The 16,975-nt window shown below is 35.2% G+C and overlaps 1 protein-coding gene across 3 annotated transcripts in view; it reads left to right on the plus strand.

The window, feature by feature from the left end:
- stol (stolid) overlaps positions 1–16,975 on the plus strand; it is a 47,463-nt gene that overhangs the window by 16,772 nt on the left and 13,716 nt on the right. For all 3 annotated transcript variants that reach the window (XM_068284195.1, XM_068284196.1, XM_068284197.1), the window contains exon 4: positions 10,691–10,801. In XM_068284195.1, coding sequence (XP_068140296.1) covers positions 10,691–10,801 — 111 coding nt within the window. The remainder of the gene's footprint in view (positions 1–10,690; positions 10,802–16,975) is intronic.

Genomic DNA, 16,975 nt, shown 5'->3' on the forward strand with positions numbered 1-16,975 from the left:
GTCGAGTATTTTTGCGTTTAATCAGACGTGTATGAGCTAGTGGGCTGATTATGGCCGAGTCACCATAAAAACACATACACACACACATTATTATGGTAACAAATTACAAAGATGGCGGTCAGTCTGAATACCCTTTCCCTTCTTTGAATTAAGTTCATTTACCAGTCTTTTGAATGTTATTTTAAATAATATATCAAGTTCAAGATAAAAAGAGTTTGGTTAATCAAAAGATTAGTAAATATTTCGAGCTAACAGTCACTGTTATATTAGTTGTCTAGAGGTAAAAGCTGTCATTAAACCTTTTTTTAATTACAATTCTTCTAATTTAACTACTTTCTTAACTAGGCTAAGTACAAAAAAAAAAGTCTTTTAAAATCTTAACGCTTAAAGATCAAAAGTGAACTGAGAAATTTTATGAACAAGTTTACCAAGCAAGGTTCTGCTTATATCACATTGTCTTTTGGTTTGTTGCCTATAAATAATAAAGGTCGGAATAGTTCTAGACAACGCACTTGCTGTAAATTAGAAATTTTAGTAGTATCGATAATTACTAAAGTACTTAGAAGAAAGATGATAATAAAACCTCAGCAGAATGGAAATAAACGTTGAATATAGTCTCTCTTACTACAGGCATACAGGGTATAGCTGTACACACACGCAAAAAGGAAAAAGAAAAGAGGAAAACGGTAGGCATTACTTCTCCATTCTCAGTCCCTACTGCGGCAGCTAAAATGCAAATAAATTTGCTGGCTGTGACTGTCATTGAGTCTGTAATTGTCAAGTGCCTTGTTGCTTGTTGTTTTTTTTGTTGGTTTGTGCGTTGCGTTATCATTGTTGTTGTTGTTTTTGGTGGTGGTGGGTGCTGCTGACTGTCGCTGACAATGTTTGTTGGTGTTAATTTAAAGCGCACGTCGCAGAACAACTGAACCAAATGCAAAAAAAAAAACCGAAAGGAAAACGCAGGAATAAAGGACGAAGAAGAGAGAGATATGAAAAATCTACGCCCAGATTGAATTAAATATCAAGTATACGCCACGTTGTCGCTCAGTGGCTGGGTCAGGGGTAGATGTCCTTGTGTCTCTTTGTGTGTCTGAGTAGATATGCATATACATGTATGCGCGTATGTGTGTGTGTGTTTTATAAACATTGTGTCATAACAATGTGAGTGTTTATTTGAGAGTGTGTGTGTGTGTGTGTGTGTGGGTGAGAGCCCGTGCCTGTCTGTCTGTGTGTATGTGCGCATTGTTAACGCCTTTCCTTTGCCTTTGTTGTGCTGTGAGAAAGCTAATAAATTGTGTGTTTAATAAAATTATTGGCATGCCGAAATGCCAAAGCAAAATATGTACTTATACATACATACATACATACATAGAATATACACATGCATAGCATTAAGAAAAGGATTCAGAAATTGACATGGGATGGCATTGGCAGACGGCCTTTCCCATTTCATTTAAATAAAAACTTAGAATTTGAAAGCCCTTGACACTCCTTAAGAACAGAAGAACTTGTTGTAAATGTTTAAATATTTAAAGCAATATAAATTGTTTAGAAAATTTATTATACTTTCAGTGTACAAATAAACGTATTACTGTTATCAGTCATGAAAATGAAACTCTTTTGAATGCTTCCTGAAAGAGATACAGTGATGCAATGATTAAGTTCAATTGTGAATAGTTAACTGAAACCGAAACCAATTGACATTTAAGTTGGTCTCGGTTAAAATGTATAAAGTATACAAAGTTTACTGTTGATATTTTACCACAGGATGATAATATGTGAAAAAATATCAGTCAAAATTTTCATAATTTCTGATCACCGCAAAATGATTTTAATTTTAAATAAATTATTGGAATGATTGTAGGAAATATGCAGAAATAATGCAGAAATATTGACCAAATAAATAAAGAAATTGTATACAGTCGAGAAACTGCTGGTCTTTTGAAAAAACTTTGTTAATAATCATTATAATATGACTTGGTAAATCGACTGTATTATGTCTTACATTACAATACAACAAGAAATATCTTTGAACTTACATTTCAGTATGACAAAAATCATGTCAAACCTTAAAGAATGACAATTTTGAGTTTCATAAATAATAATAATTGAAGAAAAATGTTTAAATCTGGTTCTAAATCCATCTTTGTAAGATAATTTGACCTTATTGAAGATATTTTTAAGCGGAATATAAGTACTAATATTATAATTTAATAACTTAAACAAATCACTTTTCTCTACTCCAACTACTTATTTGATGTTGATAACCAGTTAAATAGTTCAAAACGATGAACCAAATATCCTTTAATATATTTGCCATTTATTCTTTTTTTTTTTGCTAACCAAAAATTAATTGTACTCATTTCAATTTTTTTTGACTTTTTTTGTTGTACTTTTCGCAATTTTGACAGACAGTCGGTGACCTAAAAGAAGACAGAGATTGTGAGGGAGAGAGACAGAGAGAAATCGTATTGACATGGGCATTACAACTTTTATGTGAGACAATATTAATTCAATTATGTCCTGCAGTTTTTCCCTATCTGCTTCCTTTTGCTGACACAATTTTTCCTTCATTTAACTGTTGTCCTTCAAAAACTGTTACAGAACAAGGAACAAAAACGAAAAGCCGAGTACATTGAAAAGTTATGGGTGTGGCTGAGAGGTCTTTTCTACCATTTACCGCCCTCTACCTGCTCTTCTAGTCTATGCTTTGTTATTTTCTCGATGTATATGTATGTATGAGTGTGTGTGTGTGGGTTTGGGTGTGTGTCTGTTTTTTTTCCGTTTTCTGTTTTAGCATTTTAAAGTAGCATAATAAAATGTAAAACAAATGCAGCGCACACGTTCAAATATGCGAAAGGCGTCACAGGACACCAGCAACAGCAGCAGCAGCAACAGTAAGCAAAATGGCTGCCCCAAATGAAACAGACGAGGTAGAGAGTCAGTAAGAGATGCAAGATATGGGTACTCTTATACATATACATGTATACGTGTATGTATGTGTGGCATGCCTGTGCGTGGGGCATATTCATTTATTTTATTCCTTTCGTATGCCCTGCTGACTAGCTCAAAAAAAGCAAAAAGCGAAAGCAACAAGAACAACAAAATATCTACCTAAGCCATGAAATATGCTCTTCAGACACAAACACAAACACAACAAAGAACAAAAGGGAAACGAAAAACTAAATGTAGTGGGAACCAAAAGGAAAATACTCTATGTTAGACATTGTTATAAACTGAAATCTGATTTCATTGAAGGCTCTCAATCATCAATCAATTTGGTGACTCAAAGTGCACAGAATTTGTATTTATGTACCTATAAAGTTCCCTATATACCTATAAATATCGCTTTTTGAATGGAATCTTCAAATGATGATTCTTAATATTGCAAATCAGAAATGGAAAAATCTCAATTTTAGATGCGAGACACAAAAATCCTTAAGGGAGAATCATAGAATAATAACGTTTATTGTTTTATATAATTCCAATTAAATTTCAGTTTAAAAATGAATCAATACTTTGATAATTTTTGAAGTTACTTCGCTCACCCGCAGAGTCTAAACAACGCTATATAGAACAAAAGTGACAGCCATGTTAATGTTATGCACACACAAAGTCATACTCATAGATACAAACAAACACAAACCCACACATACACACATGTTTGGAATGATGTCTCGTGTTGACTTCGACGCCATAATGGCAAATGATGATGTGTTGCTAACGATGATGTTGATGATGATGATGATGATGTTGATGACGATGATGGTGATCATTATCGGAGGCAGAGACAGAGACAGAGTCATCTTCTTTTTCTTCATTTTCTCTCTATCTGCTCTTGCCTTCAATGAAATATGGGTCAAATTCAAGACGAAATTGCAAAAGAAATGGCAAGCATTTCTCTATCTTTCTTTTACAGCCTCTCCTTCTGCCTTTTTTTTTTTTTTCTCTCTTTCTCTTCCTTTCGCACTCGTAGATGCAAATAAATTTAAGCGTGCGCTTATTTTGCACGTAATACAAAACTTTTTAACTGCAAAATGGAGGAAAATGGCGCGTGTTGTCGTTTTTCTTTTGCATTTTCATTTTCCTTTTTGTTGTTGTTTAGGTTTTTTTCTTTCATTCTCATCCGCCTCCTGGTAGTGTACTTAAGTAGCTTGCAAATTATTTTTCTTATTTATTTTTTTTTTTACTTACTTATTCTACACTTGTACTTGGCATTCGTTTTGTGCATTATTGAAGGTAAAAGTAAACCAACTGTAAGATGAGTTCATGTTGAATTTGTAATTGTCAGATAGATAGAAGGAAAGAAAAAAGCAGCAGCCAGAATCCAGTATAAAGTAACCAGCCACCAGCAAAGACCATAGACAGAATGAAAGACTTAATAATGAGTTCGTGGAATGTAAAGTGAACTGAAATGTAAGAAGTGACCAAGTTGGAGTTTAACTTACCAAAGGCGATGCAAAAAAAAGGATAATTGAGTAAAAGTACTTACTTGTTAGACTTCCTGCTGTTAAGTAGATTACCCAATGTTCTAGACGTAACAAGGGCAGTGTCTCTTGACGTTTTTCTGTAAGTGTTAATAGTAATCAAGTTTCTTGACATTGAGGTAGCAAGGAAGTAACAGCTAATCAAGCAGTTTAGGTAAAGTCTTTTCGAAACTATAATTTATAAGTCCATCTTTATATATTTTTTTAAAATAATACGAAATAACTTAATAACATATGATCTCCCATCTCAATTCTCTAGCTGTTAAAGTACTCTTATGAATGTGTGTTTAAGTATTTTGTTTACTAAACTTTACTTAACTTTAAAACTTCTACCGAATTTTGATTCTCTTTAAGCCACAAAAAACACTTTCAATGAGTTGAAATACTTTAATTTAATTACATTTTTAATTTGTTTTTCGTTTAGCTCTTAGCAGGATAATCCTTTTCCGAAATTTTAAACTCTCATACTACAAGGACTTACATTTGTATGCAGCTGTATGTCATGCTCGCATTTTCGCCACCAAACGACAACAACAGACTTAAATATTTGCATAGACAACCAACCAGTATATATAATATATATCTATGTATGTATGTGTGTGTGTCTGCAGCTTACATACATACAATATCAAGGGAGATAGTAGGGGGTTCCACCTTCCATCATGTGTATGTATGAATGCATTTTGGACCACAAAGGGCAGAGCACTGCCACATTTTGGAAGCCCCTTCCACACCCTCAAGTGCGTTGCTCTTAAGTCGTGCCTTGATTTACGATTTGGTCTCTTCTTGCAGTCCGCAACAGTCCGAACACCACACACTTAGTTAGCTCAAAAACACCAAGCCGATCTGTCTCTCCATCTCCTGCACTCTTTCTCTCTCCCTCTGTATCTCGTTGGCCTTAAACAAGCCCTTTTTGCATTTGTCAGGCCAAAAGCTGCTCGAGTTGGAGTCGAAGTTGCCCTAAACAAATGACCAACAAAATCTGCATTTCTGGGTTACACCCACAAAAATTATAATTGCATAGCCAGGGGACAAATAAAAACGATTAAAACATGAGACAGAATGAGAGGGAAACCCGAATAAAAGAAAGAGAGAAAGACAGAAAGTGGTAGAGAGGGTTAAAAAACACTATTCAAAAAACTGGTTTCCACTTGTCAGACTTAATTTAGTGCACTTAGATCGCATTATGCAAAACCTAAAAAGTAATATGTACCTTTAATGTTGGTATAGGCTCTTTAGGAAAGTTTTAGACAGTAATTTACTTCCGTATTCCCTTATATGAGAATAAGAAATCTTATCATAGAAGATTGATGACAAATCGGGGAGACTTTAGTGGAAAATGACAGTTTGATCCGTGAGCCCAATCGAAATCGTTTCTATCAAAGATTTAATTATACTAATACTAATATGGCTAAGATGATCAACTTGTTTTTTCCCTTCTAAGAACTTTTCGTTGAACTTTTCTTAATGTAGATACCTAAAACTGTACTCATGGATGTAGTAAGTGGAAGGATCTTTAACTAGTTCGCTACGAAAATTATGGTTCTTTGCAACTCTCTGTAAATTTTTAAAGTGCTTGCTTAGATTCTAATTGTCATTTCTATTTAATGCTCTACTTGTTTTTAAATTGACTTAAATTTATAAAGTTAAAAATGTCCTTATCATGTACCTACACATATTTGTCCATCTGTTAGTAACTGTCCAATTTGGAAATGGCCTTCCAGAGAAAACTTTCACTAGCACTTGCAGTTCGAGTGCTCTTTGTAAAGTTTGGCAACACTTCCTTTTTATGCAGCTTTTCCTTTTTTTCCCTTATGTTCCTTATATGGCAATTAAAACTGAAGCAGGACTCAAAAGCTACCACCAGAAAGCCAACTAACTAACCAACAAACTAACTATATTTTTTTCTCTTCTACCTAGGCAATTAAAACATGCAAAACATGCTAATTAAAACCTAAAAGTTTCCATAACTTCCCCCCACATCCACCAGAAATAAAAAAAAACAGACTATAAAGGGAAAAGAAAAGTCAACAAACTGGCATAGTGTAGTAGTGGAGTAAGAACGATTAACTTTAATATTGAGCAGAGCAGAGAAATCTCGAAGAAAATGTTCCAAAAATGGAAAAAGCGCTTCACTGCACATGGAAACATGCGCGTTGATGCGAAACATTGTTACCAGTCGCGTAAAGGGAGTTGGGTGGAGTAGAGCCAAGGCTTCGGAGCGACATCTTCATTAAAATCTAATTAGCGCATTGCCAGGCCAAAAGGAGTTGCAAAGAGAGGATAACCCCATGGAGCTTCCTTCACTTGAGAGCACATAATCAGTCAGCTAGGCGAAACTTCAGCTAGATTTCAGTCGAAGGATTGCAGGCATCTTAGCTGTGAGACTGTGAGCACAAAAATCACAACACAAGTGGTTTGAGTTGGGATTAATGCAAGAAAGAGATATACCAAATTTCTCTCAGTTTGCCTTCAGGTAGACGGTAGGTTACCTTCAGCATGCGTAAGCTGCTTAACTTGTGCTGGAATTTAACGGGAGCCAGAAGCCAGGAGCAAGAGATGCAGCAGCAGTGGTTCAGTGTCGTAGTAGAGCTCAGGAATGTCATTCCCATACCCATTTTCCAAAAACCTCCCATACTTCTGGATTGTCCTTGCTCCACTTAAAGTTTGCGCCAGCTGCACACGCATCCCAGCATGCGAAAGGAGTGTGGCACTAGGAGATGGTTGGGATGGGTTGGGTTGGGTTGTGTTGGGTTGTGTTGGGTTGAGTTTGGTGGTAGTCGGTTCGCCTCTGGCTCCGCCTTGCGCAACATTTTCGAATTCCAGAGTCAACCGCAAAATGAAAAACTTTCTATGGCTGCTGCAACCCAAGCCACCCGCAGCATCCTCCTCCACCGTCTATATATGTATGTACATATTGTATATCGTTGTTCTTTTTTTTTTCTTTTCACTCCACTGTCCCCCTTTACTGTTAAAAGGAAGGCAGGACACTCATACACTCGTGTCCTTCGGGCGTGCATTGCATTTCGATGTTGCTCTCGTGGAAATTGCTTTATAAAATGTTGCCATCGCATAAAAGTTGTGTGAGGTTTTTGTGGGCGTGGCCATCACTAACATCTTGCGCGCTTTGATTTCCTCTTTCCCGTCGCCCGTTTCTATTTTCATACCCTGTAGATATGAAAATATGAATATCAATAATTAATGGAAAGGCCTGACAAAAAGGATCTAGTTTTTAATGTGATTACCTACGTAGTTGGGTGCATATCTAATTAGCACTTATCAAATGTTAAACTTACTAGATAAGACGACTTGCCCTTTCAAACACACAAATCAAATGAGCAAAGTTTTAGTGTTAAAAAGAAACTTGGATCTTTAGATTAATTTTTTTAATATTTGCTGCAAGTGCTGGACTGTTTCGTCTACTACTAATATAACGGAAAAAAAGACCAAGTACTTGTCTTAGTACTATTATCCTGTTTCAATTACAAATTGCCTTTATTCTAGCTTTATATAGAAAGGATATGTATTTGAAGTTTAGCTGCGACTTATTACCTACTGAGTATGTAAACAAAATCTGACTCTGTTTCACCTAGTGAGTTGCAATTCCCAAGTAGTTGTAGTTATTTGTAATTTCCTATGGTATAAATCATCATTTAATGGAGGGAAATTTCTTACTTGTTAAAAAAGATTGGCTTACCTAGCTATCGGAGGATTTTATATGATATTTTAACAAATTTGATTGCAAATATGGCTAAAACAATTCGCTTCGATTTTGCCTCATTATGATGAAAGTCCTTTTCCACCATGCACTAGAAGGGAACGTGCTGTCATTTGTTTTAATGGCATTTCATACAACCGTTTTCTTTGATGAGTTTTTCGGTTTCGCCTGATGAATTCTCATAATCATAATCGAAAAAAGGAGCACCGAGAATGAAAGAGAAAAATGTGATGGGGTAGCAAATGCATTTTATCACTTTTTTATGCATTTTACTGCCGCAATTTAGTAATTTTGAAATGATGTAAATGGCAGGGATATGGGGCGTTTGGGCATGGTTACGCCCCATTTATATTCATTTCCACCATACCATTTTTCAAATTGTCACTTGTTTGAAACAAAACTGTCAGTTAAATTATATTTTCACCCGTCACATTTTCTAAAAACTGATGGGACAAGAGCATAGGAGAGAAATAAAGCAGTAAAAATAAAGGAAAAAAGTGTGTGTGTGAGTGTGTGGGTGGGTGTGTGTGTGTGTGTGTCTCTTGTACATGTCTCCAGCGAATTAATTAGAAAACTTTTCTTAACTGATTCAGTGCCAACAGCAGAGATGCCTTCAAAGACGCTAAGGCCATAGAAAGGAGCATGTTCTACACCCACACACACTCATACACCCAAGATGGAGCAAACATTAGTGGTTAAAGAAAAAGAACTAGAGAGAGACAAAGAAAAATAGAAAAGGAGCAAAGGAGACATTGAAGAGAGTATAAGACTTTTCTTTTCTCTCTATCTTTTTTTTTTCTCTTCATGCCACAGAACTCAAAACTGCATGGAGAAAAGTCTTTTGAGGCATTCATTAGTTGGCCAAAGAAAATGGCACACATACACACACTGACACAAACAGACACATACATATATACATAATTGTGGGGAAAAAGAAAGTGGCACATTCGAGTCCTTCCGCCCTTAACCATCCTTTCCAAACGCCTGTCGAAGTTGTTAGCATTATAAATTCTTACATGGGGATTTAAAACGCCCAAATTATGTCTGCTGCATTTGGCATTAGACATTTCCCAGCGAGAAAGAAAAACAAACCAAAATAAAAAAAAAAGGAAAAACTTCAGACTCGCATTAGACGGATATTAGCCAAGTTGTCTTGGCAAATGACTTTTTAGCTGGAAATTAAAATTGATGCTCAAAGTCAATTTCCATCCAATTGGTCTGTCAAAATCTATTAGAGTGTCAATAGTTAATGGAAAAATTTGTTGTTTGTTTTTAATTTTAATTGCTTATGAAAAACACTTGCTTTAGGGGCTAATAAAAAAGGAGGTTTTCTCTCTATTAAATTTAATCACAGTCGGGTTATTAACTATTCCCTAAAACAAAATTATTATGATATTTTAGTAGAGACTTTTCACTCCATCTCTGAAAAACCCAAACTTTAAAAATCGACACTTTAAATTTAGTAACTATTTTAGAAAGAACTTAAAGTTTCATTCTGACCAACATTATCTTAAGTGTGTCTAAGAGTCATTTCAAAATGCCTTAAGATTTAAAAAGAATGGAAAAAGGAAGCATTGTTAGGGTTTGCCTCCTGATAATAGTCAGTCTATCAAGTCAAAACAATCAGTTAATGTACCAATTGAAAAACAAATTAGATTAAAAATGAGTATTAAATGGATTCTTATTGAATACCCAAGAACTTAAATAGTTCTTTTTGATTATCTTTATAAAGAAATAAATCATTCCATATCAGTTCAGGCTTTACAACCTTGTTAATTGAATTTTGTTTAAGGCTATAAATTTCAAAATTTAGACTTTTAATATGCCCTTTTAGCTGCGATATTAAATAATATTAAGAATTGTTTTGTACAATAATAATTAATATATTAAATATACTTGAAAACTTTGGTCATTATTTTTCTTGGTAATTAAGAGCCATTAGGCAGCCAACATAATGAATTTTTTATTCGTAAAAATTTCTTCTTAAAATTTTGAAGCTGGAATTAATTTTAATTGTTTGAAATTATATTTAATAACAGTTTTTTTACTTCTATTTTTTTTTCTTGCTTGGCTAATTTGTAAAATTTTTTGGATAATTGAAAGCTTTTAGTTTCATTCTCGTCTGGTGGACGATGGACCATTATTATGGCTGAGAGACCATGAAAATCTAATTAAATTAATAAGATACATTAAAATCAATTTAATATCAATTTAAGTGTAGCCTGCAGCCATGGAAACTTATCCCCCCATCGCCCCCATTATACCCCATCCCTCTTTTTTGCAATCTTTCTCTGTGGGGGAAGCGAGTATATAAGAAATTTTATGTTGGCAAAGTTTTATTAGCCAACTCCTCCCCTTATAACCCTTACACATTTTACTAACTCACTTGTTCTTGGCGGTTGGGCGTGGCCCTGTAATCAATTTTATAGTTTACAGCGCAGAGAATTTATTTGTGATTTGTTGGTTTTCGTCTTTTTCATTGCAGCGCTTCAAGGACAACGACATCGAAGTGAAGCGTAAGGATGGCATTATCCTGCTACGTGAATTAGCCGCCGAAGTGAAGAACTTTATGGATTTTAAGCGCAATGCTGTGATGGTAAGTGAAAAAGTGTATCCGAAGTTGTTTGTCCTTTTTGTGATGTTTTTACAATTGACAAGTGGCTCAATTGCTCAAAGCTTAAATCAGAGAGAGAAAGAGAGTGAGAAGGAACTCTTAAATTTAAGGACCTAACACTAAACACACACACACACACATATACAACCAACAAGAAAACAATAACAAGAGCAGGACTCTAAGGAGAAAACAATAAATTGCCGTGGGGCATGAGTCGCCTCAATGCGCGGTAGGTCGGCAAATTGAAATTAAAGTGCGTTGCCCAATGGCCCCTCCGCTCCCCGCCCCTCTGTGCTTGTCCCTTGATTCACAAACAGAAGTTTTGATGGCGCCCGCAGCTGCTGTGTTGTTGAGTGCCTGCCCAGAGTTGTCACCGCCGCCGATGCCACTGCCTCCACCTCCACCAGTTCCACCAAGTCCATGCTTGTGCTCTCTCCATATTTCTCTCAGTATCTGCTGTTTCACTCTCTGTTTTGCGGTCCTTTGCGGTGTTGTGGTCTTCGTCCTGTTGCCGCCTGCTACTCTCTTTGTGGCTTCCCAGGGTGTCCTGCGTATCAATAGACTTCGTTTACTGTCAGGATAATTTGCAGCAGGCCAACGCGTGCTCCCAATGCACAGTGGGTCAAGAATTAACACACAACATTTGACCCCCAAGTTAGATGTCAAATTACTGATATAGCAGAAGCAAAAGTGTGGTATACATTGCCTTTGGCTGGAAATTGGTTGGATAAAATGAAATTTACGTAAAAAAAAGGCTCAATCCCAATGGATTTTGGATTCTACCCAACAGACATTGAGAATGTATTAAAAAAGATTGGAGTTCGATATGTGTGCCCTCTCAGACTGATGAATAAATGATTGGGGTGGAATTTAAATATCAAAAACCTCATTCGCACCTTTATGTGGCTCCCATACTTTTGGTTAAACAATGAAATTGGCTTCTTTACCATTAAAAACGAAATGCAAGTACTGGGCTAAACTCTTGAAGACTCTTGAATATACATATATTGGAATCATCTAGCGCTTCTATGTAATGGGAAGCTTAATATGTGCGAATCATTGACAAATCTGATAAATATCAGATGTTCAAATGAACAGTCCAATATTCTTTATATTCTAAAATGCCTGATAAGTCCCGCTCAAAAATAAAGCTTGGTCTATTTAATACTAAAAAGATAGATTTCACCATTTCCAATTCTAAGCTACGAGTCTTTCAGAATCTATTAACGAAATGCTACAAAATCTCTATATATATAAGAATCTGTTTAAGTTCCTGTATGAGATTGATTGTGGTTAACTATTGAAATATTCTAATTTCTAATATGTTACTCCTAATGAACAGGAACAACTTTTTAATAGTCATCAGTCGTCTACCAATTTACCAATTTACCTTTAGATTCCTCAACTTGGTAGTCTTCATCTTTCAGTTAAATGACATACACATTTTGCTACATTGAGTCACTGTGCGCCCCTCTGCTAAATGCCAAAGGCTCTTTAAAAACTCCAACGATTTACTGCGAGCGCAATTTTTTGATTGATTGTTGTATGTTATTTTATTTTGCTGTCTCTCTCTCTATCTTTCTCTGTCTTTTGTGCGTTTTTTGCTTACTCTCTTCTTCGTCTTAGTAAAATGTCTCCTTGGCTTCATCTTCTAGCTGACATCAATCCTGCTGGCGGTCTCACTCTATCGTTTCCTCTCTATATGAAGCACTTTGTAGCTATCTCGCTTGAACATCATTCGTCTTAGTTGTCAGGACATTCATTTGCTTGGAAGTTGCCAAAATGTTTTGTGTATGCCTCATGCATTCATTTAATTTAATTATGAAATTATTTACAACGAAAACCGAAAATGCTGTAGGCAACACGTACAGTAGTCATCATTAATAAAGGCAAAACAATTAAATGTTATAATCAGAAGCATGAGAGCTGAATGTTGTTGTTTTTGTTGTCCTTGTATTATCCTGCCGATGCGTCCTGACTGCGTCTGAGTGCTTGGGTATACATAAATAATTTTTTATGATTTCCGCAAAATATCGATTAAATTTGTTTTTGCGGGCTACATGATGTCCACACTGACCCTGTCCCTGTCCTTAGCCGGAAGTACCCACCTTCCTACCTACCTACTGAATTTTTTTTGTTTGGTTTTATTTATATTTCTTGTTCTTGTGTTGGCCATGAACGCAAAACGCATACGAAGCACCATTAATTAAAAATCAACCCACATGAACAACATGAACAGAAACAGCAACAGGAGCAGAAGCTGAAGCTGAAACAGGAGCACACAACTGGAGTGGGAACATCAAAAACAGCCCAACAACAACAACAGTAATAGTAACTAACCAAAGCCAGAAAGTGAGCAGCGGTCAAAATAAAAGATTGACCAGCAAAAATGTTTGAAACATTTATGAAACGGCCATACACACTCACATATAGCACACACAAGCGTAGACAAATTAGTTTACAGAGGGATTTTTTTAAAAAGAAAAGAACTACTATAAACCAAATAGAGGTCTTTAAGGGCAATAAAACATATCTGATATGTTGTTATCAACGTAATCTAACTTACAAATTTAAAGCAAAGTTTCTGACTACTTGAATTTTGTACTTTTTAAATGCAATCCATGAACCTTCCAAGCAAGGAAGAATTATGACAAGCTATGGCAATGTAGATGAGTAGATCTCAGGCAGGATTTAAATCTTTGTATGGTATTGTGGTAGATATCGATATCTTATGCTGATTTTAAAAACTTCCATTGCCTTTAATGTGAAATCTAGCGACAATTCAAAGCTAATTGCGACTTATTCGGGGTGATTTTTTGAGTATTTGTTAAGACCCCACATATTTCAAAATCTTATCTTAGTTATCCTTTCTCCATTTTTAAATATATAATGCAGTATCTGATCAGGCTGTGGTAAAGTGTATAACTATTAGGATAAATTGAAAACCAAACTGATTATTTGTACAACTAAATTGAAAGTCTTAATGAAAGTGGGAGTTGAAACAAATTCCCCTCAGCATTAGTATCCAGTATGTTTGCTCAGTGAGAAACTCACGCCAAAGTTATAGGCGAACGACTATATTACGACTATATAATAAATTGAGAATCAATATCAAAACTACAAATGTAAATATACAAGCATTTTATAAATACTACAAAAGAAAACTGTATATACCTAGATATTACTTTGTGTAGACAACATGGAAAAACTTCAGACTATAATTCAGATAACCTTTGGCAGGGGTAGAAGAAAATTGATAACAAAAACAGATACTGCAGTCGGAATAAGAAGATGAACATTCTCGTTAACCTTTAGAACTATATTTGCCTACGCCTCTGGTCATTCACCTTACCTTAGCGTAACGGGAAAACAAACAAACAAACACACTTTTGGGCCATTCAATCGCTTGACCGAAAAAAAAGAGAAGAAAACTGAATGCTTGAAGTTCAACTTTCCTAAAAAAAAGGGCAACTCACACGTGACCACGCCCACACAAACGCCTAACTTAGTTTTGCTGGTTAGCCATTTTTTGCCGGATTTTTTCTTCTTTTTTTTGTTTTTTGCATACGTTGGCTTAAGCCAACGGACAACGTGACGTATACGCAATGTAAGCAGCATCACCAGCCGGAGTCAGAAGATGGAAATGGGAACACTGGGAAAAGTTGATGTTGTTGTTACTGTTGCTGTTGCTGCCGCTGTTCTTTTTACCCTCGATTCTTCCTAGGGATTAAGTGACCTTTTGTATGTGACTGTCTGGACCTGGGACTATTGTTACCATACTTGAGTATGGTTTATTTTTTTTGCCTTTGTGAAAACTTGGTTTGTTTTTTGTTTTTTCTTTGTTAGTTTTGCAGATACATACACAAGTTCACACACACACACATACGTTACCAATTTATCTTATGCTAGCACTAAGCATTTTATTTTAATTAACAAATTTTTAGTATTTCATTTTCTAGAAACCAAATATATTTAAATTTGTTGAATTGATATTGAAAGGGGTGAAAGTGTTAGTTTTACCGATACCAAAGATTTGTATTAGCAGTTTGAAGTCTATGAGAATAAACCATATAAAATATTTTCAAAGTTTATGCAGATTGAACTGTTTTCGATCATATAAACATCATAGTAATACTTAGAACCTTAAACTTAATTTATGAGTTATTTGATTTAGTGTAGAAACTCTGAAGGCTAGGCATAGTCAATCTCGCTTAACATTGAATATCTTAAAGACTCTCTTGTTGGTGTTTCAATACCTCTTATTTATTTATCTCTGTCACAGTGTTAAATAAATTAATGTTATAATTTTTTAGCATGACTAATTGAGCCACAACTGGCATCTAATTGTATGAGTGGTGGTAGTTCAGGTTTTTCAGACAAGTTTCATACGACATTATTTTTAGCTCAAGCAGGGGGTTAGGGGGACTTCTCTGTCTCTGATCTACCCTAATGCCAAGTAGTACACACTTATACATTGCTTTTCGAAGCGTCAGAATTGATTGCTGTGCCCGTTGAACGCTTGACCTGCAAATATATATGTGTATATAAAAAGCTGTCAACTTGATTGTGTGGGAATCGCCCGGTTCTGATTACGTTTTATTTAAATCTCATGTGTGAATCGATGCAGTCAGTCAGTTTCATTGTACTCTCTGAAGCGATAAGTTCTTTCCTCTTAATTCACAATTTAATATAATATCATTGAAAAATGTTTGAAACGGTTTCTAAGAATTTGGCGTTGTTTTGCTATGCTGTCTTCATCGTATTTGCTGTATTGACACCCGTCATGACTGCTCCCCAAGGAATTTGCAATGGTGGTGGTTTTTACTCGAAGAATGGAGATCTCATCATTGATCCCAACAATTTAGGCGGACTCTTCAAATGTGTCCAGCAACAACATGGATAAATATGTGTGTGACTTCAGAACGAAATGTTATATTGAATAAATGTTTGACTCAAAACAAAAATCTGTGCTGTGTTCTTTGTGGAATTATACGCCTTTATTTAGTTATATCACTCAGTAAACGATGGCCCCACCATTTACAAAAACACAAAAGAATATTGTTTTGCGATGTTAATCAAAGTTGGTAGAGACATTAATAGGTATATTAAACATTTATGATTATAGCTTTGAGCTATATGATGTAGTGATCAGATCCGGCTGAATCCAAAATATACATTCGCCATAGTATATAGAAGCTAACATGGTCTAAGAGTAGTTTGGGTTGATTCAGACGGACGGTGGGACATGGCTATATAAACTCGTCTCGTAGTGCTGATGAAGAACACATAACACTTATATGGTCCTTATATGCATTGCACACTTCTGATTAAATATAGTATATTTAATATACCCTTTATGGAAGGGTATGAAAACTTTGTACATTTTTCAATTAGTCTTATTAATTTGTCTTTGTCATGGTCCTCAATAGATAAAATTATTATTGGCTTGGCGTTTAAACTAGTTAATTAGTATACCTAGAAGTCTTCATAATACATTTCCAAGCGTCAGAATTCATTATGTACATGTAATTTCCTTACCAAAATGTGTTGTCTAGCATTTTATCAGCATAGGCATTTCATTTTATAAAGTGCAGGTTCTCTCTTGTAGGTAACAAAAGAGGGGGGTAAGGGGGACTTCTCTATGTTTATATACCCTAATAGTGATTAGTATATACATACTTACACGTTTATTTAAAGTAAAAGTTTTTGCTCTTCAAAGCATGAGAATTCATTGCCATGCCCATCAAAAGCAAATTTTTCATCAATGCATAAAAAAAGGGAAATCTTCAAGAATAATGATCTTTATACAGATTTGTTTATAGTTAGCTTCTGAAAGCTTTTAATATTTGTATCGAAGCTTCATATTTGGTGACAAGGGACTTAATTTTGATTGGTTAATTGATTTCCCTTACTAAGCATTTCAACGCTTTGGTGTCCAGATTTCTTAAGAAGAATTTTATATAGTTTCATTTGCAGTAAACATCCGTTGCATTGAAGACTAAAGGAGAGTAAACTTGAAGGGTGAATGAAGTGGCAGATATTTCACTCTTTATGTACAAACACTGCCATTCAATTGTATATAGACAACATTTTTGTTTATGAATTGACATCTTCTTACCAAAAAGAAACAAACTAACAATGACATAAATACATCTT

Source organism: Drosophila tropicalis, unplaced genomic scaffold (genome assembly GCF_018151085.1).
Source record: "Drosophila tropicalis isolate 14030-0801.00 unplaced genomic scaffold, ASM1815108v1 contig_302, whole genome shotgun sequence".
Taxonomy (NCBI): Eukaryota; Metazoa; Arthropoda; class Insecta; order Diptera; family Drosophilidae; genus Drosophila; species Drosophila tropicalis.